Source organism: Monopterus albus, unplaced genomic scaffold (genome assembly GCF_001952655.1).
Source record: "Monopterus albus unplaced genomic scaffold, M_albus_1.0 scaffold335.1, whole genome shotgun sequence".
NCBI lineage: Eukaryota > Metazoa > Chordata > Actinopteri > Synbranchiformes > Synbranchidae > Monopterus > Monopterus albus.
In genome coordinates this window covers 722,653-746,075 of record NW_018128215.1, presented here as the reverse complement: position 1 = coordinate 746,075, position 23,423 = coordinate 722,653, and the positions used below count along the sequence as shown (strand labels likewise).

General features: G+C 42.1%; 1 protein-coding gene across 3 annotated transcripts in view; it reads right to left on the bottom strand.

The window, feature by feature from the left end:
* Positions 1–308: 308 nt before the first annotated feature.
* The window catches only part of kirrel1b (kirre like nephrin family adhesion molecule 1b), a 72,287-nt gene continuing 49,172 nt past the window's right edge, over positions 309–23,423 (bottom strand). For 2 of the 3 annotated variants that reach the window (XM_020624696.1, XM_020624697.1), the window contains exons 8-15: positions 22,876–23,003; positions 22,418–22,544; positions 18,328–18,428; positions 12,712–12,928; positions 11,677–11,784; positions 9,709–9,836; positions 8,471–8,581; positions 309–7,619 (exon numbers count right to left, since the gene is read on the bottom strand). In XM_020624696.1, coding sequence (XP_020480352.1) covers positions 7,020–7,619; positions 8,471–8,581; positions 9,709–9,836; positions 11,677–11,784; positions 12,712–12,928; positions 18,328–18,428; positions 22,418–22,544; positions 22,876–23,003 — 1,520 coding nt within the window. In that variant the 3' untranslated portion in view covers positions 309–7,019. The remainder of the gene's footprint in view (positions 7,620–8,470; positions 8,582–9,708; positions 9,837–11,676; positions 11,785–12,711; positions 12,929–18,327; positions 18,429–22,417; positions 22,545–22,875; positions 23,004–23,423) is intronic. The other variant, XM_020624698.1, reaches the window with a different exon arrangement.

Below are 23,423 nucleotides of genomic sequence, written 5' to 3'. Positions count from 1 at the left end.
CAGTCAGCCACAGTGCATGTTGTTAAGTTTCATGTGTTCCAACTTCCACTGCTAAAGAATGACTATATATTTATTTATAATGTTTTCCCCGGGGGGGGGGGGGGCGTTTGAGGGGGGGGGGGCATTGAGCAAATTGCTGCTTGGCACAGCGAAATGAGAAGAAGACAAACTACTCGGGGCTGTGTGGCCACCTTCTGTTGTAATGCACAGTGCTGACCAAAAATAAAGTTTGACCTAAATAAACAGCAGCATGTATGATGTACAATCTTTATTTAAAAACACAAACAAAACCTCTAAATGTAAGAAACGTGCCTTGTAAACTCAGTGACGGCAAAACAAATGAAAGCAGTTGTTACCACTGATCTTATGAAAGTGGTCTGTTTTATTGTCTGCAATACTGTGGAAAAATAATTACATACAATTTGACGGAAACAACAGAAATCAAACAGAGAAACATGAAAAGAAAATTTCAATAATATCTCATCCCGTATGGTTTGTACAGTTCTTGAATAAAAGGGATAAACAAATACCAACCCAATTGGAACATAATACACGTGAACAATATTCTGTATATGGATAAAAAAGAAAGCAGTGGAGTGGAGAACACAGTTATTTGAACACACCCCTCTGGCACCTCCACACATAATTAGGCGCGGTATGAATCCTTCTCACTGTCCTGATCATCGTCTTCATGACACCAAGCAGAACATCAGTTTCTCCTGCTCACTCATGCAGATGTTTGACAGAGCAGATGGTCAGACAGCAGCTGGATGAGGGGCGAGTTGACCAGCTCGGCCGCTTCCTCCTGTCCTGCTCTCTACTAGGGTTTGACTGACGTGGCTTTGTTACTGAGCAGTGTTACTGTTTTCTCTCAATAGTCAACACCTTTTGAAATTGACTATTTTTATTTTAAGCATTCCAGCTTTGCGGCAGTTAAGTGATTGATTGATTGGCATGTTGATTTAAGAGTTTCTTGTTTCTGTCTTTCATTGAAGTAGTTAGTGTTGAGGGTAAAGCAGGCCCAGGATCAGCCAGCAGAGCTCTGGTTGGTCTGTTTTCTCAGTGAGTGGGATACTAGGCATTGGTGGCGGCCAAACGAAGCTCTCGTTCTCTACCCGCTCATTACTGCTATGAAGTGCAGGCAAATCATAATCAGTCATGCCTTTGACAAAGCTGAATATTAGGCTACTGATGTGTTGCAGGAGTTGAGAGAACTTTGAAAGGGAAACCTTAGATTTTTATTGAGAAGCAAAAGTTTCTGTTATACAATACGTGTTGTATAAAACTGCTCCTGAACAGGAGATTTCCTCATTGTTGCATTTTTGTAATCTCGCCTATGGACTCACATTGCATTCACCAATGAAAAAATATTGGCGGTTCTTATCTCGTAATTATGAGATAAAGCAGGGTAGCGCAGCAGAAATCATCAGGCTTAAAGAATTCTTTAGTATTAAAGTGATCGTTGTCAGTACATTCAATAGTACATAGCAAAAGAGAACTGCTGGTAGCTGATTTGGGGTGTGTAGTGTTCCAAAACATCAACAAATAGACGGGCCCCAAGTTGCAGCCTACAGTGTAACTCACTATGTGCATGTACTGAGCAGTAGTTGGAAATCTTCAGAACCTGCTTGAGAAATGTCAGATTCTTCCGTATTAATGTAAATCAGCTGCTAATAGCTAATTCGACAATGCCACACAAGGTCTCCATGGCAACCGTTTTTATCTATTCACATGAGTTTTGACTATTAAATGTTTGCTTTCTCATAATAAGATCCAGAGATCAGGATCTGGTAAAAGGTTGTAGTGGTTGTCAGTCACTGCTGTTTGAGAAAACCAAGGCTTCATCGTCTGCCTGATTCCACTGTCTACGTCCTATATAAGTTACCTATATAATGAATATGAGGTTAAATAGTGTGGGGGTGTTTGCATAGTATTTTGGAAAATGTCACAAATGTTACAACTTCGCTCATGAACAGATCGTAGCCTACATTTATAAGAAACAGGAAGTAGCCTATAATGTTGCCATGGATACAGTGAGTTATTGTGGGCTCCTTTTTGTAGCATATAGATGTTTACATTGTGGAACATTAAGGACACCAAACTACTAACAGTTCACTTTTGTGCTATTGGAAGTGCTAACAGAATTATATTAACACAAGAAATCTTGACACTAAAGATTCTGAAGCTTTGTGACTGCTGCTTCGTACGTATGTAGTGAGCCCCGCTGTAGGTCGGCGGTGGGGGATGACATGGCTTTACTCTACGCCATCAGTCAAACCCTAATTTCTACAGTCCAGTGGCCCCAACACTTCTATTATGGTATGAAAACACACTAGGGTTACATGCACACGCATGCATGTTCACAGATGGTCACATGTGCATGTATGGAGACACAGAGCGGTAGTACACACACAGTCACCCATGAGCACACATAAGCACAATAAACACAAATGGCTGCTGCATTAGTTTGTCTGCTCAGTCCCCCCCCCAGTCTTTTGGCTCTCACTGCAGACCCCAAAATGTAAAAGTGGACACTGAGCCACTCGAGTCACTCTTGGCCAAGGATGGCACAGCTCAGCATGGAACAGAGCAGTTAGCTGTGGGCCTGGCCTAGTTGACAGACAGCTTTGGCCACAGATGTGCACGTACCCTCAGTGTTTGTTTGCTGGGTTGATTAATCAGAACCCATCCTATCCAACACACACACAATAACATAAAACACTGTGTATTAAACATGTTTGACTCGTCTTCCACAGGTGAACACCACAAAGTAAAATAAGTTTTAAAATACTAATATTCAGAGAAACAAAGGAGATCATGAAATAAACACCTTTTTTCCTTAAACACGGTTTTAACCTCTGAATTTGCAAGCTGCTAGGTGGCCATTAATATGTGACAGGAGAAGACCAGAGTAAAGAATATGAGTAAACACTGCAGTGAGAGGTGCACATGGAAAGACGTGAAATAACAACTAGCGGAGTCGATGCTTCCACATTCCCTTCCAAACCAGATTTTTTTTCATTAAAGAACCATATAAAAACATCTGTTTAGCATTTTTGGCATTTATGGTGTCTTGTACATATTTATATACCCCCCACTGTCAGCAGACTGTAAATAGTTAAGAGGTCATGACTAAGTACCTGGTTGGCCTGGCCGTGTATTTGCTTGGCCTCAGTACCTCCTCGGTGTCAAACTCATTCTACGCAAGGTCACGACGACATTGCAAGTCAGATGCAAAATACTGCACAGCTACAAGTCTGTAAAAAGGTTGTAAAGAGGTAATAGTATGCAGCACCAAGGCTGTGATAACCATATAAATTTAAAAGGGTGCTCCATCTGCTGTTCTTCTCTACATAACTGCTGAAATGCTTTATATAGTGACCTTGGAGCTACAAGGTTCCATCTGATAGTCTAATCAGAAATAATGTGGCTGTGGTTTCCTGTCTGAAAGTGTTTATTCAAAATAGGGCGCAATAAATACATTTTCTTCCTGCCCCTTAGCATAAACTTAACATAATATCCTGTATCTGTGAGGAGATGATAGTGTTGCTGACGAGTATCGAGGCTCAGTGATTACCTCTGGAGGTTCTGAGATTTCTGGCTCCACTTTGCAGCATCTGGTTTTTATGCCTCTGCGCTGCTGATAGCTGTGGCTCGAGGCCTTATGTTTTCAGCTTGTCCGTCCGTCCCATTCTTGTGAACGTGATATCTCAGAAAGGCCTTGTAGAAATTTGGCACAAACATCCACTCAGATTTAAGGATGAACTGATTAAATTTAGAGGTCAAAGGTCACGCTGACCTCGTGTCTGTGCCATTCTCATTAATGCGACTGGTTGACGGAGGCATACAGCTGTGAAGCTGTGATTCTAGTTTGTGAAGCGTCACCTCCCATCACTTAGCTGTGGAAACAAGTGGGTGAATCTCTGTTGCATAGAACACCTCTTTCCTTATGTGATGAAGCAGCAGCTACTGGCACTAAAGCAGGGTCGGTGAAAAACAAGTGGCTCGTCTGCCCTGAAGCTCCCGTCTGTTGTAGAAGTGGCTCATGTTCACACACTGAGCTTTGTTAGTGAGATCGGATCCAACACTTTTCATCCTACCGTCTCACAGCCATCATGTGTTGATTAGGATCCACAGCATTGGTCTCTACTGTATACTGAACCTGAAATGATGAGGTTACATCATTAATGCAACTTCATTTTAAAGAGACACTAAGTAATAATGACCTTTTTTTCACATCTGTGTAAGGTGAAATCAGGACAGGATCATAATTTGTAACTGAAACTAGGATTTAAAAGGCTGAAAATACATTTTGAATGTGTAAATTATAGATGTATAAATGAAAAATGTGACATTCTGATCCCGATTTCACCTTATACAGATGTGCTCTTGAGAAAAGTAAAAATATTATAAAGTTTTAATAAGTCACATAGTATTACTCAGTGTCTCTTCTTAAAAAGAAGTTGCATTAATGATGGAACCTAATTTCAAGTTCAGTATACTGTAGAGACTGATGCTGTCGGTCCTAATCAACATAAATGTCACCAAAAAACGGTGAAGCGTGTCGGATCCAGTCTCACTGACAAAGCTCAGAGCAAATGAGCCACGTTCATTGACCTTGTTTTAGCACAAGTAGCTGCTCTGGGCAAATGTTTAAGTGCAGTATCCACTCTAAACGAACTCCTGTGGAGGTGGTCATCCAAAGAAGTGCCTCATCGTTTCTTGGGCTCTCTGCTTCTAAACAGCCAATGTGAAATCAGTTTGTTTCTTTAAAGACACAGTTTTATAACAGAAGGAATAATTCTGCTTGGAGAGAACAACATGGATCAGGCAAAACCATTCAAAACTTTAGTTCTCCACAATTAAATGTCTGAAAACCAATGTTGGCAACGGCAGCGTCTGCTGTAGGAGTTTTTATACAGCAAGTAATGTTTCATGTTTAGCAGGGAGGTTTGTTTATGGTCACTGGATTGTGTAGGAGTTTCATAAAGATTTTTATACAAGGAAAGAAAAGAAAATATCATTTTACTGCTCAAACTTAGCAGTTGCACTTGCTACTGTCGTCAGCCAGAATGAAAACTCTGCAAACTGCAAACTTCAGGTTTTCTAATGCACCTCGTGCATTTGAAGACCAAACAGACCAATCAGATTTCCTTTTCAGTGGGAGACATTTGCGTAATGTCGCAGTGGAGATTCAGTGAAATATAAAATCTCGAGTAGATGCATCAGTAGAGGTCAGACTAAAGAAACATTTTAAATGCTGATCATTCTGAACACGTGGTCCTAAAGGCCAAATGATACAACATAATGGAAAAATCTTGCACATAAAATACCACCACATTTGCATTTGCGGTTAGGAAACGAGCATACTTACACATAAATATACAAAGTACTGTATGAGCTAGATAGAAGCCTCTGTACCTTCGTGTTGATATGTTAGGCTACACTTGAACCTTCTTGTTTCTTACGCTGTTTGCAGCACAGTTCAAACTGAGCAGCTGCTTGTTTTCCACCCATCGTTTTGAATGTCATCAATGTTTTATCAAGGCAGTCCGGTCAGAAGACCGGAAGTCAAAGGAAGAGTTTGACCCCAAACAGAGACATCCATCTACGAGGCCTTTCCCAGTTGGATAGTCACTCTTTTGGAATGAAGCTCTTCAGGTTTTCTAATTTAAGTCTACAACAACCACTTTAAAAACACCGCCCGTTTCTTTTTAAAGAAAGAAACTCTGCTGTGTACACGTTAAAAAGTGAGTGTCACCCAAAACTCTGAACCTTTGGTCCACAACTCCTTATAAAAATACTATAAAATGTTTCTGAATGCCTTTTTTTTTCATAAGTTTCAGTATAAATATGGGGAAAAAAATCTATTCTACTGTGCAAGTGAGAGAAACAAACATTTTTGACACTTAAGGGTCGGGAAGTTTTTCCCCCTTTGTTTTTTTTACAAATAGCAAAAAGTCATAGAATGAAAAAGCGCTCCCGCCCTAGCTTGTTTCACAAATACTGTTTACAGCATTGATCTTGAGTGAATTGTTAAGTATAGAAATGTATCATGATTCTAAAAATGAGCGATGAGGAGGAGCATATACAGTAGGGATGCGTGCTACCGCTCCTTTCCTCTTAGATGTGGCACATATGAAACCTCGTCATCCAGAGTATCTCAGTGAACACTTTACAAAAGAAGACACACCTCAAATAGCTTGTGTGTGTTGGCACATAAGCACTGGCACTCTGGTCACTCACTGTACCACCTTAAGAAGCTTTGTCCCAATTAAATCAAGGTAGATCTTGTAAGAAATAGCCACCGGGCAGGTTTTAGTGAGGAGAGGGGATCAGAAAGTGCCAGAGAGATTTGTAGTCCAAGCTGCCCCATTGCAATACACAGGAACAAATGAGTTTTTAAAAATCTGTGTGTGTGTGTGTGTGTTTTGCAATATGTGAGAATCGGTGGATTACTGGGAGTTTTGCTGTTGGTCGCTGTACTGCATCACACTGTAAGTTTATCCACTAAATAACTTTAAAGTGAATCTGAATTTGCTCTTATTTACAAAGATGGGATGGGAGGAAAATGTGATGCAGGGTAAAAGAGCAAGAAGAAAAAGGTTCCTGTGCTCCCCCCTCACCTCCTGGCGCTCCTCTTCTTCCTGTCACCAAAGTGCGCTGCTTCTTCACCTTCTGTCTCTTGATTGTGGCTTTTGCTGTTGCTTTTGTTGGAGCATAAACACTGCACACAACAGAGGGTCTGCACAGATGAATGTCACTTTGCATGTGTTGTATGTATTGCTGCTAACTATAGTATATGCGACACTGCTAACTGCTGTGCATTGTTGCGGTGTTTTAACGGTTCAGAAAATGAACCAAGGTCCATGCATTGGTTGCTGTGGAAACAGAAAATGGATTCTTGAATGTTTATGTATAGAAAGGGGAGTTTTTTTTTGTTGTTTTTTTTTTTAAAGTTTCAAGGTATTTTTGCCTTTATGTGTAATAAGTACTGCTGCTGCATGTATATGTGTATCTCACACATGAGTCTGCATGCGCTGTGTGTGTCTGTGGGAATAGTCAGAGGGTGGAGAGGAGTATGAGAAACGGGTGGAGCTTCCATACTTCCCCAGCCCCGTCTCAGGACTCTGTTGTCCTGGCCCGGTCCCTTGTCCCGTTGGATACATCTCATAGGCCGGCCCTTCCTCAATAGTCGGAGCAAAACCCATGCGGTAGCTGGGATACTGGGAGGGGTATCCGTAGTTGTCATAGGTGAGCTGGGTCGTGTTGTCCAGCAGGCCGCAGTCTCCAGGGTAATCTCCAGGTGACTGAAGAGCTGGATTGGGAGGTGCCTGCTGGCTCTGTGCTACCCTGGAGTAGGTGTTGAAATGGGCGTAGGTGGCGTGGGACATCCTGGAAGGCGGGCGGGGGTCGTAGCAGCCGGCCCTTGAACCTGGCACTGCGCTGGGAGGAACTGCACCGCTGGGAGAAGCCGAGGGCCCACTGGATGTGGCACCGACTGGTCCGCTGTTTGGGTTTGGGGAGCGGAACTCTCCCTGGTAGTGGATGGCACGGGACTGGGGGCGCGCGTCGTCGTGGGTGGTGGCTCGGACGTTGTAGTAGCCGTTGGTTGGATCCTGTGATCACAGACAAGACTGTTAACTTTTCAGTCCTAACTTCTTTACTGTAAATAACAATAATATCATGCCAGCCAGACAGTAAAGACAGTCCTGATCTGTTCTCTGGTTAGCTGGGCCTATGAAACTTTATATATGTATAAATGGGACAAAACATGAGTAAAATCAGGACACACTGTGATAAAATAATATTTTAAGATGTTCAAAAAACATTTGCTGCACTGAAGTGACTAATCTCCTATTACACTACATACTGCTCATACTGTGTACTGTCAGTCAATCTGCAGGCTGACACACTTGATGGTCTGGGTGCAGTTGGTGGCATGTTCTTGTTGAACTTTCTTCCAAACATGTAATGGTATGTGGGTGAACATGAGACATAATGATACAGCTTCACTTTAGTAGGATAAACACCTGGGTGGAGGCTAACTCTGGAACAGAGGTACTGTAGTACTAGGATGCATCCACACAAAGAATGTTTGAAGCAATTTGTTTCCTCTTTTAGTTTGTTGAGTCTGCGAAAGTGAGAATTAAAAGCCCCCAAGGAATTTGAGGTTATGAGGCAATTTTAGCTCCACTCCAGTGTAAAGGAACCAAAATGAGGGGTTGATCATGCTCTGACCTAGCAGAATCTTGTTAATGATGCATAGAGAACCACTTGTTATGAAAGCCAAGCTTTTAACTCCGGTGCAAATGCCAAACCCGAGAAGAAAGCAGGAGTGTGTAATGAGCGCTTAATGATGGATATGCCATGTGATATGCCTGTGCACCAAGCAGGACATGGTGTTATAGATGCTGCAGAACAAAACTGTCACAATGCTGAAACGGCTCTGAGCGACCAGCTGTCTCACCTTGAGCTCGTACTCCTCCCGAGTGTCGCCCTCGCTCCTGATGTCCTGCTTCAGGTCCATGTCGTCTTTGAATGGCTGAGTGGAGGGAGAGAGGGAAACAGAGGGCAGAAACTAAACCATCAAACAACAAAACACACACACGGAAAGAGGGAGGGTGAGAAAGGAAAGGAGGAGGAAGAGAGGGAGGGGAGAGGAAAACAGTTTCAGGTTTTTCATTCCAAGAGAATGGAAGACGAGAAACGCTTAGTTGTTGGAAAACAGGGTTTTGGGCGAAGCTTAAAAACGGCACCAAAGGAGCTTTGTCGATTTGGATTCTCCAGGATTTCCAGGGTTGAACGTTTTTTTTGGAAGGAACGCAGCGTTAAAATGTGTGTGCAAGAAACTGTGTAATTTGTGTTTTTGTGCATTTGGAATGTGTATGTACCCTACTTCATGGTGCACATTCAAGCCCAACTTGCCACCACACCATTCTGTATAACAGGTACCATGAGGGGTCAGCGTTGACCCTCCTTTATTCCTCCACAAGGTGTAGTGAAAGTGGTGCAGTCCTTCTGCTTTGGCCTCTGTGTAAAAGGGGAGAGATGACCTGGTGCGTTGAGTGGAGGTGTGACGTTTTGATGGGGTGTTGTTTCTGGGACATGCCACCAGGAAGATGTAAATTTTAATGTTGTTCGGCAGAAACGGAATCTGTGATTATAGCCATTAACACATTGTAACCTACAATACGCGCGACAACTCTGGATCTGAAACATGCCGTCAGTGTTCAGGATGAGCCAAAGTACAACGCTGCTCTGTTCTCCCGCCACTATTTAAAAGCAACAACCTCACTGGTGTGCTTTTAATTTCCGATGTGTGTTATAGGGTTACGCCTCTAATACCGCGATGCCAGTGTCTGTGAAAGAGAACACTTGGGCGGCAATATGCTGGTCTTTTTAGTTCAGTGCAAATAGGCAAAGCAATAAAGACGCGCCAGCTTAACACCAGTATAGCAGAGTCTCTGTCTAAAAAAAGTCTTGTATGTTTATATGCCCTTTCTTGTCAGGCTTTCTCATTTTGTGTGTATGTACACTATGTACTAACTTTTGGGCTCTGTGTGTGTGTGTGTGTGTGTGTGTGTGTGTGTGTGTGTGTGTAAGCGCCTCTCCTGCCAAGCTGGTCGGTGTATTTGCACATTTAAGGCCATTGACCCATACGCCTCTTCTCCAGGGCCCCGGTGTCTCAGATGGGTGTCTACTCACGGAGTACATGGCCTTGACCATTCGGGTTGCCGTGGAGACGTCGGCCACCTCCTCCTCCAGGCTGTGCGTCTCTTTGTTGACTGTCTCTACCTTGATGTCTGGCTTACCGAGGGTGACACCCCGGCGACCTGGAAGGAAAACCTCCAGTCATCATCTGGGTCAGTGTCAAGAGAAACTGACAGTCTGGTTAAAAAACAACAATTTATTCTGTTCAATGCTGTTTTCATCTGGGCTGTTGTTTGCCTTTCTCTCCTAATAATAGTGCATTAAGCATTTTGGCAGGCCAGCGGGCTCGTAACACAGAGGTAAATGAATTCTGAGGACCTCAGTATTACCCTTCATTAGTCAGAAAACTGCACAACCATTTGACATTTCTTTGTTAGGGGCCGTTACAGTTGAAAATCATGAGGAAGAAGATTTTGGAGCCGATCTTTGCTGATTTTTTTTTCTTCTAAATATATAATATATTGTCTGAAAATGAGTCTTACTAAATTTCACACAGTTTAAAGCCCATATGTTTATCGACTTCTAGTTTCAAAAATAACATTGTGCAGTTGCCATTTTTTAAACAAAAACTTGGGCAAGTAGAATTTTTTTTTTAGAAATGTCATTAAAAAAAATTGAAATATATATTTATTTAGTTTGTCTCAAATGCCATGAAAAAGTATCTGAGGACTTTATCACTTAAAATTATACACAATGTTTTAATACAAAAAAAAAAAAACACCTCAGGGCGTAATGACAAGGTTAACGTTTCTTCCAGTTTGACCTCAGGTCTTTCTTGGTTAAACAACTACAGTAGGTGCAACAAAATATTTTGAACAAGATGATGAATCTACAGCCTTTTCACCCTCTTCAGACACATACCTTCTTACTTTACATAAACCTGCTGGCAAATTTATATGTTCTTTCATATTTGAATAAGTGCCAGGGTTCCTTAGACATAAAAGTCACGATGGCAATCTCATTAGGTTGGACCTGGTCATATTTCAGTAACAGTTCCAATGTGGCACAAGCCTGAATTAAGTGCTGTCATAAACATTAAGGCAACAGCAGCACAAGGTTAAATATGCAGAGGCAGAGATGAACTATATTTCATGTTAGCTAGGAGCGACGGGGCAGTCTTCTCTATCACAGCCAAACTTTAATAAAGCGGTTATGTTTCTATGTTAAACACTGCCACATGCAATGTGAAATGATAACACTGCTCAGTTTAATTCCTCTGACCCTAGTACAGAGCAGTCAACGATTTGTCTACATGATCAACTCCCTTCCACAGCCAGAATACTCAAAAGTAAAGATTTAAATCTGCCAAAGTCTTGAGCAGCTTCATAGACAACAAATGGGAGCCTGCTTATCTGGAGCAGCAGCGCTGTTTGTTTGAGTTTCTCTTTCCAAACGATAGCTTCTCTGTGGTGGTGTTATCAGCTCTGAACCAGCAAATATACTCTTGTCCCCAGAAAATCCCTCCGGGGACTTTGCCAGTCACCTTCATTGTCTTTCCCAGTTCTTTAGCTGCTGTGGAGTGGCCTGAAATTAAACTTGAAGATGCCACGTGTTCATACTGTAGCTCTGTGGTACGTTGAAGCGTTGTTTGTGTATGCCAAACAGATTGCTGTAGAAATAATATCGGAGTTCGGCTCATCACATTAAATGCCATGTTATTTAAGGACACTATCTAGTGTATGTGTAGCATATAAATACAGCCTATTGTATAAATGATCGTACTGTTCCATAATGGAAGAATGAAAAGGGAAACATAAAGTAGGCGTTTTAAGGCAGTTTGGCTTATTATACGAATATTCATGAATCTTCTTTAAATAAAAGCTGTACAGCTGGCATACGCTCCTTTTTGTGTAAAGGTAAAATGACAGACAGGGAGAGTGGACCAAGAGACTGACAAACATGTAGTACGTGTGTGTGTGCACGTGCCCGTGCACACACTAGAGAAGCACTGAGTGCACTCACTGCCTTTGCGTTGGCGGTAGAGGAAGAAGCCGAGTGCCAGTAGTAACATAATCAGTAGAATTGAGGAGCCCACTGTTCCACCGGCGATAATTCCCACTGGAACAATATCTGAAAAAGAGAGAGGGTCTGGGTTGAGAGACAGCTGCTCCCTCATTGTTACAGAAACCTGCACAGATGTGTCTTTAAGCATAAATCCTGTGGTTTCTTAGCTTAATATGTCATATCTGTGAGCCGGTTATATTGATAAGGCATGCATGTCAGACAGGGGATAAAACACTTAGCCTTCTCCTCTCTCTCTTTAAGATGATAGATTTTCTGAAGCCTACAAAATCTGACAGCTGAATGAATAAAGCTGAAAGAGCATGAAAAAAAAATTTTTTTCTCAATGTAATGTCACACAGCAAGCTCTCTAAATAAAACGAGTAACCATCCAGAATGAAGCAGCACCACTATCCATCCTCCAGCTGAGGCCACGACTTAATAATCTGGCTCAGGGGCGCTTCCGTTTGTGAGAGAGATGAGCATGTTATTCAGGGACATTAAAGGTACCCTGTAGAGTTTTTACTGTAAACAACTGTTTGGTTTTTGATACATTAAATTCAGAAGCACTGAATGTAACAGTGTTTCTCAGTTTAATGTTTCCTTAAAGCCTAACAAGCCGGATGAACACATTTTCTTTCTCATAAAACATGTACAGGACCAGGCTACTTTTTTCTCCCCAGGTGAATGAATGGATGCTATTTCAAAGTATGCAGTTCTCATAATGCATCCATCAACAGGACCACTACCAGTATAAAAAAAAACTTCACAGGGTGCATTTAACTTAAAAACCCTCAGCTACAGTTTAATAAAGTCCTTGAATTGAATATCATTTGCCACAATTGTGTCAATTAACTGACATGACATTGGTAATACTTCAGAAGTAGTGTAAATCTGGAGGATTAGTTTGTTTCTGCTACAATATGAATAAAAACTGCTGTATGTGTTAGGATTACTGTTTTCAGCTGACACCCAAAGTCTTATTTGCTTCCATACCCGTTTCCTCCAGGGTGATGATCATGGTGCCCGGTCCGAAGGCGTTCCAGGCGGTGCAGTTGTATGGCGAGTGGAAGTCGGACTCCATGACATTGTTGATGGTGAGTGTGGAGAGAACGGCGCCGCCCTGGGATGGAGGTTTACTCTGCTCCACGGTGTACCTCTCCATCAGGGTGCCCTTCTCCTTCTCCCACACGTTCTCCTTCCATGCCCAAACCTTGAAACACATATTGTAGAAGTATCAGTGAGTCACAGCACTTTCTGTTTAGAGCTTTTACTTTGGTGCTCTTCCACCCCTGTCTTGTTTTTGATTTTTGCTCCAGCTTTACCCGCTCTGGTTAGATCTGGCTTCATGCACCTGCAGTCAGTCAGCTTATAAGACAGCACTCTGCTTTTATTCAGTGATGGATCGGTGACTAATGCCGTCATTTCACTGCCACCGGGAACCGCTCAATACCCAGACCAGCTGGCCAGCCATCTCCTCCTTTTTTTTAAGAGGGCGAGTCTCTTTCTTCAGCTGAGACAGTTACTGTTGTTCAAGTTTTCTTTCTGCCAATTAGAATGTAGTGATGTAGACGGCCGGGTTGGGGGCGGAGTAGCACGCTTTGGGACTCTTCTGAGCAGGGCCAGATATCACATTTTTCAGCTTGGGAACGAACTGTTTCTGAGACGATGGAAACATGTACAGCGTGGTTCCCGGGGGCATTGGAATGACGGCATAGGAATTACCCCTCAAACACTCTAAAACACCTGGCCCCTGTATTTTCTCCTGTAACCCACTTTTCCTTTTGGATTTGGGCCTGTTTGCCTTGTTTCTTTGTTTAGACTCTCTTGTATGCAGGACAGATCATGACACGGGGCGCAGTAAAAGACCCCCAACCTCCTACATAGGTGCAAGACCCAAGAGTTTAAGAGCCTCTATCTGGTAGTTTTGCATCACTTTGTAGTTTGTTTTGCATCTCAGTGGTCGATTTGCATCTTGTTTAAATAATTTTGCATCTAGTTGTGGCCAGTTTGCATGTCTTTGGTTGTTTTTCATTTCTTTCTAATTGTTGCTTCTCTTTTTAATTCCTTCATCTCTTTCTGGTTTGTTTAGTGCTTTATGTTTTGTTTTGCATCTCTGTGGTCATTTTGTGTTTACCAGTGGCGGGCCGTGCATTTGGTACCTGGGCCTTCAGTGGAGACTTACCCGACTTAATTCACCTCTTAATATCACCACTGTATGTCGCAATTATAGAAACCATCAATGCTATACAAAAACGCAATATAATAAAGTGTGGCATTACAGAGAGAGAGGTATTTCACATATTGAGGGTGAATACCGTTTTTACTGAAGCAAGAAACCCAGTTAAGACACCTCCAAAACCTCTATACTACAACCGCAACTGTGATCTCTGCGTTTCAGTTCCATCGTAAGCCCTTTTCTAGGTTTGCTCTGACCAACCAATCAGAGAACGGAAAAATGCTGACATCATTGTGGGCCAGCTAGCTGGCCCTGTGAGGCGAATTTGAAATCTGATTGGTTAAAGAAACAGTCCCATTGCTAATATAGTTTAAGTTACATGGGCCAGCACTTCTGATTCTGAAGGCCCTGGGCAGATTAGATTGACATGGCAACACATAGAGGCTGAAATCTGATTGGACAAAAAATCTAACATCCACATACACGTACTGGAAGCGGTGCAGCCAAGAGAAATACTACGAAATGAAGAGAACAGACTGTTGGGAATAAATTAATACAATTTCATGGAACAAATATTAGAATTTCGGTTGTAAATGTAGGTCAGTGCTTCTAATAGTGTTTAGGCCAGCAGAGAAGGCCTTGCTGGCCCTGACGGCCCGCCACTGGTGTTTACACAGTCATGGTAAAAAAGAAAGTACACCCTCCTCAAATTCTGTTTTTATCAAAGCCTAAAACAATTGTGTGGACCTCGACATTTCAGAAACCAGGTGGGAAAATAAAAGTACACCCTATAAGTGGGTAACATGTAGAACCACCTTTAGCAGCAATAGCTTGATGTAATTGATCGGAGTTGATCAATCTCTCATATCGTTGTGGAGAAATGCTGGCCCACTCTTCTCTACAACATTGCTTCAGTTAATTGATATTGGAGGGCACTTGCTTATGCACAGCTCAACATCCTGACACAGCATCTCAGTGCGGCTGAGGTCTGGACTTTGACTTATGCCATTCCACCTCCTTGATTTTTATTTGTCTTCTTTATTCATTCAGATGTCGATTTGCTGATGTGTTTGGTGTCATTGTCTTATTGCATGACCCAGTGTCAGCCCAGTTTAAGCTGCTGGACAGATGGCCTCACATTTGTCTCAAGAATATTCTGGTATAAAGTGGAGCTCATTGTCATCTCAGTGACTGGAAGTTTTCCAGGTCCTGTGGCTGCAAAACAAGCCCCAATCATCAGTCCTCCACCACCGTTGATATGTGGTGTTTATGGTGATATGTGTGCATGATGCCCAGACATCTCCACTTTGGTTTCATCAGTCCAAGGGATGTTCCAAAACCTCTGTGATTTGTTCAGATGCAGTTTTGCAAACCTGAGTCTTGCTGCCATATTCTGTTTGGAGAGAAAAGACTTTTCCCTAGACACCTTTTTTGTGAAAGCCATTCTTGTCTTTTTCTAACTGTGCTCTTGTAAACCTAAACATTTAATGTGCTTATAGAGGCCTGTAGGTCACATAATGTAGCTTTTTTTTATTTTATACCTCTGGCCATTGAATGATCTGACCTTGGGCTGGATTTGCTGCAATGCCTGCTCCTAGAAAGATTGGCAGCTGTTTTGAAGGCTCTCCATTAGTAAACAGTCTGTCTTACTGTAGAATGGTGGATTTTGAGATGTTCCAAATTGTTTCGAGATGGCCCTGTAACCCTCTCCAGACTGATGAGCAGTGACTGTTGCTTCTCTGAGGTCATGGGTGATGTCCTTTTTTTCTTGGCATGATGTAGTTACACACCTCAGTGCTCCAGAACTACCAAAAGTTCTGCTTTTATACAGGGAGTCACACTTAATGATGAGTGACTAATCTTGTGCATTTGATTAGTATCAGCTGGCTGTGCTTAGTCTCAATGATCGTGGAAGTAGGAGGGTATACTTTTATATTCCCACTTGATTTATTAATGTTGGTTTACTTTTGGGAAGCACTGACCACATATTGAAATCTGTTGGTTTGCTGCTGTTACCTGAGGTTATCATTGTTGTTGTTGTTGTTGTTATTATAATCTTATATAGATTATTATAGATGGTGGCGAAGTCCATGCTATAGTTTTTAAGGCCCTGATGGATAGTAATATAGAACTGAAGGAGGGTGTACCTTCTTTTCATCATAACTGCATCTGTGGTCATTTTGCATCTGTTACTTTACTTCACTCAGTTTTTGTTCATTTCTTTTTTTTGTGATTTTGCTTCTCTTTTTAGTGACTGTGGTTATTTTTGCACATTTTTGCTTTTTTATCTCAGAGGTTGTTCTGCATGTCCTTGTACTTGTTTCATGTCTTTGTAGTTGTTTCACTTTCCAACAAGAAATGTTAAGTCACTTCATACAGAGGCTCTGGCCCAGGGGCCCCCGATCCTTTGGGCCTGTTCAGTAATCTATCCATGCTTGTATGCACACTTGGCGTCCTCTGATACCTGGCCAGTTTCTTGGTTATGTGTAAGCTGTGAGTCCGTTTTTTCTGTAGTGCCTGTACTTTGTAGATCTTGGTATATAGTTACTTGAATGCTTCCTGTTCTCAGAGTGTCCTACCTGTTACTGCTTCCTAGAGCTTATTGTCTTCTCTCTGTAGTCAAGCTGGTATTTTTGGTGCTGTTATTTTTTACCTGAGTTTGACTTGTTGTCTGAGCAATTGTTAGTTCTGTGCCTGTTTGTGTGTTGTGCTGTCTTCAGCCAGTTGCCTTGCCGTGTCAGCTGTTTGTATCGCTGTGCTCCTGAGCTTTAGCCCCTGTGTTTGTATTGTTGTGTGTGTTCGTCACGTTGTTCAGAGCTGGCCATTTAATACCTCTGCTTGGCTGTATTCTCGTTTCATCTGTATTAGCACTTGCTCAATTTGGCCACTATTTATAAAGCACAGCAGCTGTGCTGTAATTTAAGACCAAAGTCCTGGTATACCGGCAGGCTAAAACATCTGTAAATCAGATGTTCCTGCCGGTAGGAGCTCTGGATTAGTGTGATGAAGACACCAATATGTTTAATTTGTTTTATTTTGATCTAAACTCTACTGTTTACTGCTGCAATCCTCTATTTCCCCTCAGGGATCAATAATGCTAATGTCACTTTATCTTATGCTAAAGCGTGTTAACAACAATAGACTCAGGTACAGAGTCACAAGTAAACATTAAGCCAACAGATGGGCTGTGTTCAGAAAGGTTAAGAGAAACCAACGCCAATCTGTGCAGGAAATATATTTTAAGCAAAACAAATTAGATTCTCACACCCTGGTAACTAGTTCCCCCCCCGTGCAGTATACAGCAAGCCTAATTAAAATTACAGAAACAACAAATCAGAGAAACACACACAATGCAGCAAGTGTACATTCGTGATTAAGAACTCAAGCAGCTTTTTCTACTCAGTATCTGCTGAGGGAGGTATTAAAGTATTAAGTATGCAGCATGATGAGATTAAATATACATAGACTCATGTTGGGCTAATATACCTTTTAACCTGGCTTGAAAAAATTAAACAGGAGAAGATGATCAAGACTCAGTGAGGGAGAAATTTTAAAAAGCTCCAAATCTTCTGCTTAATCCTCTTTTTTTCCCCTGACAATCTCACATAATGCGTCTTTTTCTGTCACTGTCGGCTTCTCACAGGCCTTGGTTCTTTCTTTATCACCATAGTTTCTCTCACCGACTCTTTTACACACAGCATCACACTCCATATTTTATAAGTCCTTGTGTCTCTGCATTAAGCTGAGACTATAGTGTCGTATCACATTATACGCTCTGAGCTCTCTGCCAGTGCAGCAAAGGAACTGAAGCTTCCTAAAAGCTCTGATTTCTGTCATGTCGGCATTGCACAATTGGATAATTGATGCTGAAAGGTACAGGTTTTTTACTCTCCATCTCTCTGGCTCTTTCATTTCAATCTGTTTCACCCCCACACTCGATCTCACTCATCCTAGCTTTCAGGCTCGGATGACTTTACTAGATTTATTTCGTTTTCAGCCTTTGTATTTGTGATTTGTGAGCAGTTTGCTATTTTCTTTTTTTAAGGTTTACAGTATAATCACACACAATACCACTTATGTCATAAGTTATATAACGCACATATATATTAAACTGTAGTTTAATCGAGTGCTGCACTCTGGATTTTCTGCATGTCTCTAGCACACCGTCTCCTTTCATTTGAACCAAACACCACAGCAGCTGTTTTTTGATGAGTCACACCTTCCTCCACAGAGAAGGAACAGATTGTTCTTGTGACACAGTTGGAGAACAATGACACTTAGCTAGTAATAGAAGCTGAAAAGAGAAACTAAAGATCATTCTGTTTTTTTCCAGGGTGGACAAAGAGTTGTGATCCGGATTCCGCTTGAGGCAGATGCAATCTGAAAAGGTCGAGCACCTCTGTGGCCGATTACACCTCCCAAGATGGACTTACAATCTTATCAGGTGGGGGGGTGCTGGCGATGTAACACTTGATCTCCCCTCTCTCTCCTCTGACAGCATACTGGACCGGCTCACTGGAGATGATTGGAGGGCCTGAGATAGCACAGGGCAGAGAGACGTACACTCAGGGAGGAATTAGAAAGGGTTGGAGGATATTTACCACATTTACATAAATATGAGAACTCCAGTGAGGATAAGACACAATTTACATTTTCTCTGCTTTGTGTATTTACAGCTGAGACTGTCGTGGTTGTAGGAGACAACAATGACACTTGAAACGAGAAATGAATAGTGGATTCCCATGTCCAAGACTTAAAGCATAACTATGTGACATAAAAAGCTGCTTGCGCAGACAATCTATAGATGAGAATTTTAGTTGTGGACAGTCAGTATAACAGCTTCAGAGCCCAAAGTGGAAAGTGCTGTTATATCTATGCAGCATCCAGCATAGCTTAACTCTGCTGGAGTGAAAACAACTCCACGAAGGTGCCGCATCATGGTTTGCAGTCATTCGTGAAAAAAGGAGTGGATGGTATGAATAGGTTGCTTAGAATTAACCATGTTAACATATTGTGTTGTCGGTGAACGATTGTGAGAGCAGTCGCCATGTCCCCGGGCATTCAGCACCACTTACTGTACTCTGTTTTGTAGGGATGTGCCGGTGAACGCCATTGGTTTGACCAGGCACTTTGTCAGCTGGTGAAGGATTAGGGAGCATTTGAACTTGCTTTCTATTACGTTCTTGGTGAAACGGTGTTGATTTATCAGGTAATTGATGGTCTTTCTGGACGAGGCTTGTGGCATTGAAATATTGGCTTTGGAGCAGTTTACAGCTAAAAAAATTAACTGTTGGACTCGGGTCAGGCTTGTGTTGGAATGAATCAGGCCAGGTTGACAGTGTTATTAGAACCATGCAGTACTGTACTCTGTTCTGTACGTTCACTGGCTTTAGCTGCCAGGGACATACAGATACTTACACGGCTCCAGACTGATTTCTAGATAAAAATAAACACACTGGGGGATATTTACTCAGAAGTCGCCGCGAGGTTTGGCGCTGGGGAAAAAGATAACGGCACCACTGGAATCTGAATGTTTGATCTCATGTAATATGTAAAGGTGTTTGCATTTAGAGCTAGAGAATAGAAATATATAGAAATCCCCTCGGTGGCTGAAATTAAATGACAAGAGAAAGCAGGTGTACCAGTGGCTCGTCAGTGTTGAGACTGAGTTTGAGGAGGGGAGTGGGTGTTGACCCAATGGCCGCTGTATTTTTGGTTTGAAATGAGAAAACCAACATCACAAAACAAGCAGTTGTTTCTCAAGTGCCATTTAGAAATAGGGAAACAAACAGCTGTTTTCTGATTTTGTTAGTTTAAAAACAAATTGGGAATTTACAAAGCACACTGCATTCACCAAAGAAAAACAAATTGGAAGAGCTTACAGTATCGCGTAGGATAATGCAGGGGTTGGAACGCTGTAGAACCTGCCTTTTAACAAATTCTTCCGTATCGAAGTAATTCAGTGATAGTTGTCGGTACATCCAATAGTGCATAGCAAAGGTGAACTGTTAAGTTAATTTGCACACTTTGTGTTCCAAAACTTACAGGCTTCAAAGTTGCTGCCTACAGTGTAACTCATTATACAGTATATACAGTACATGTACTGAGCAGAAGCTGGAAAACTTCAGAACCTGCTTGGGAAACATTGGGTTTTTAATGTTTCTTCAGTATTAACGCAATTCTCTCAGTACACCCAATAGCACAGAGCAAAAATGAGCTGATAATAGTTAATAAGGGTGTACTTGGCGCTCCAAAAACCTAATATAGGCTAAAAACAGCACCCAAACTGCAGCCCACAGTAACTCCTATGACAACATTATACTTACAGGATCGAGACAATTAAATCAGGTAGCCTATAATGCCTTTGTCTTCTTAAACAGAAAGAGAGATCCTGATTTCACAATTTGACAACATTAAACATGAATAGTCGTCGCTTGTTCAAACAGATAACTTTTGACAAGAAACAGGAAGTAGGCTAGGATATGTTATGTGGGTGTTATTTTTAGCCTAGCCTATGTTTGTTTGTTTTGAAACGCTAAATATGCTGAATTAGCGCTTAGCAACTCATTATGCTACCTGGCCTACTGCTGGATGTGCTGTCAAAATTGCATTAATACTCACAAAATCTTAAAAACCCAATGTTTCTCAAGCAGGATCTGAAGTTTTCCAACTCCTGCTCAGTGCATGTACTGTATACACCGATCAGGCATAACATTATGACCATCCATACATCTGTATGCACTTCAGTGCAACACTTCTCTCTTAATGTCTGTGTTTATGAAGCTCAAAATGTCTTTTTGGTGAGATTGTCAAATGTATAAACTCAATGATATGTTTATTATTGAGGTCACAGTTAAAGGTGTTGTTGTACTGGACAACATTGTATCCAGAGGTGTTCCTAGTATTCTGACCCTCTCACGTACTGCATGTCAATGGGCAGGTTAATACTATACAGACACCTCTGACTGTTAAGGCGGAAGTGTTGCATTGAAGTGCAGGTGGTCATAACGTTATGCCTGATGGGTGTGTAGAGGGAGTTGTACCATAGGCAGCAACTTTGAACCCCATTTTCAGCCTATATTCGTTTACGTTATGCACCACCAAGTATCCGAATTATTAACAGTTCACTTTTGTTGTTACTATTGGATGCACTGACAACTATCACCGAATTAATTTGATACTAAAAAATTTGTTAAAACTTAATGAATTTCAGGTAAATTCTGCAGCACTCCAACTCCTGTGTTATCTCATAATAAAATCCTTTGTTTTGTTTTTTTTTTGTTTGGTGAATGCAATGCGCTTCCTAAGTGATTACAGTAGCTACCTGCATTCAGTTTCAGATCTGTGCATCTCTGTGACGGACTGGGGGCGGAGCTTAGTTAAACGCATGGTGCAGGTCGGAGGCCATAGCAGAACAGACAGGAGGATGTAAGCGCACTCTGCATTCACACAAAATCCTTTCTTCAGGGTTGTGCAGAGGTGTAGCTGTGTTTTTGTGCTATAGAACATAAACACCATGGTACAGTCAGAAAATAACATTTTACCTCTTTGATTCACTGCTTTATTCTGACCAACACTGCTCCTCTTCATTCATTCTCTAGCTTGCTCAACTACATCTGGTCTCTCTCTCTCTCTCTGTCTCTCTGTTTCTCCCTCCCCCCCTCTCTCCCTGTCACCCTCTCTCTCTTCTTCTCTGTCTGTCCCTTTCTCCCTCTGTCTCTCTCGGTCTCCCCCTCCCTCTGTCACCCTCTCGCCCCCTCTCACTGTTTCTCTCTCCCTGTCACCCTCTCTATCCCTCTCGGTCGCCCCCTGGCTGTCCCTCTCTCTCTCGCTGTTTCTCTCTCCCTGTCACTCTCTCTCTCCCTCCCTCTCTGTTTCTCTCTCGGTCTGTCTCTTTCTCCCTCGGTCTCCCCCTCCCTCTCTCTGCCACCCTCTCTCCCCCTCTCACGGTTTCTCTCTCCCTTGTTGTTTCTCTCCCTATGTCTCTCCCTCCCTCTCTCTCTGTTTCTCTGTCTCCCTCTCTCTCCCCCCTCAGTCTGTCTCTTTCTCCCTCTGTCTCTCTCTCTCTCTCTAGCAGGCACTGAAATTTGGGCACCATTTCCCACTCCACAGAGAGAGAGAGAGAGAAAGTGAGAGCACAGACAGATGAGTGAGCTAGAGAGAATGAAGAGAGGGAGCAGTGTTAGTGTGAATAAAGCAGTGCATCTAGCAGAAGTTATTTTCTGATTGTGTCATCGAATAAAGCAGAAGTTATTTTCTGATTGTGTCATGGTGGTTATGTTCTATAACACAAAAGAACACAGCTACCCCCCTGCCCACCTCTGCTCCGCCCTCAGTCCGACATGCAGATCTGAAAGTGAATGCACATGGACTACTTAATTGCAGACTGATGGTAATTTACAAGCGGTTTAGTAAATATCCCACCATCTTGCTTTTTGCTGTGCATGGAAACATCTGGATACGCATTTCATAATTTGCGCTCACATCAATACTGTTATTAATAACAACTGAACAGCAACTGACCATTGACGGTGAGTGTAACCTCAGTCTCTCCGACTCCAATCCGGGGCACAATGGCCTTACAGACATACTGGCCTGCATCAGCCTGGCTCACCGACTTCAGATACAGCTGGTTGTTGTTGCTGAGCACCTGGACACATACACAAGTAGACAAGTGTGCAGTAGGTTTGTGAGGTGGAGAGAGACAGACGGGGAGAGATATTAAAAAGAGGGAGGGAGGGAGTTGGATCTATAATTAATAAAACATGTTGATTTACTCAGCAGGCTCTATTAGTTTTTTCCTTGAAGCTTTTCTTAACTTGTAAGGCATGAATTAAAGATTTAAGATATGAAGACAGATTCTCAGTACTAACTTGTCTTCTTTGCAACTGAGCAAACATTTATGAGGTTGGGGTCGTAGACAGTAATATACAGTACAGTGGGTTGTGACTGGGATTTGGTACATCCTCATATGTTCTCACCATGCTGGAGCCCTTCTTGGTCCAGGTGAGGGTGAGAGGAGGGTTTCCAGACCATTTGCAGTTCAGAGTGACGTCAGAGTCGACGTCCACTGTTACTGGCCTGGGTTCAACCACCAGTATTGGACCAACTGAGAGAAGAAATGAATAGAAAGCAAGTGGCTAAAAATGGTGTTAGGAATAAATGACTGAAAATAAAAGAAATAGTTTTCCTCCAAATTTCTTGTAGAACTTATTAGATAAAAAAAAAGCTGGCCTTGAAAAAACTGTTCATGAAACAGAACCAGCAGGAGAATAAAACCACTTGTCACTAAGCTAGATGTGTTTTTGTCTTCTACTTTAATACACACAATTTTTCTGATTGTGTATTTGTTATCATTTACATATAGACTTTGACAACAAACATAAGGCTTTGTTGACTTGAACTGAATTAACTGAGAGCACAATAAATACAAACTGTGTGGTTCTCTTAACAAATCCACATAAATATATTTACTACACCCCCACGCTATCAGGATCCCACCCAGCTCAGTGCAGTGTTTGCCCTCTAC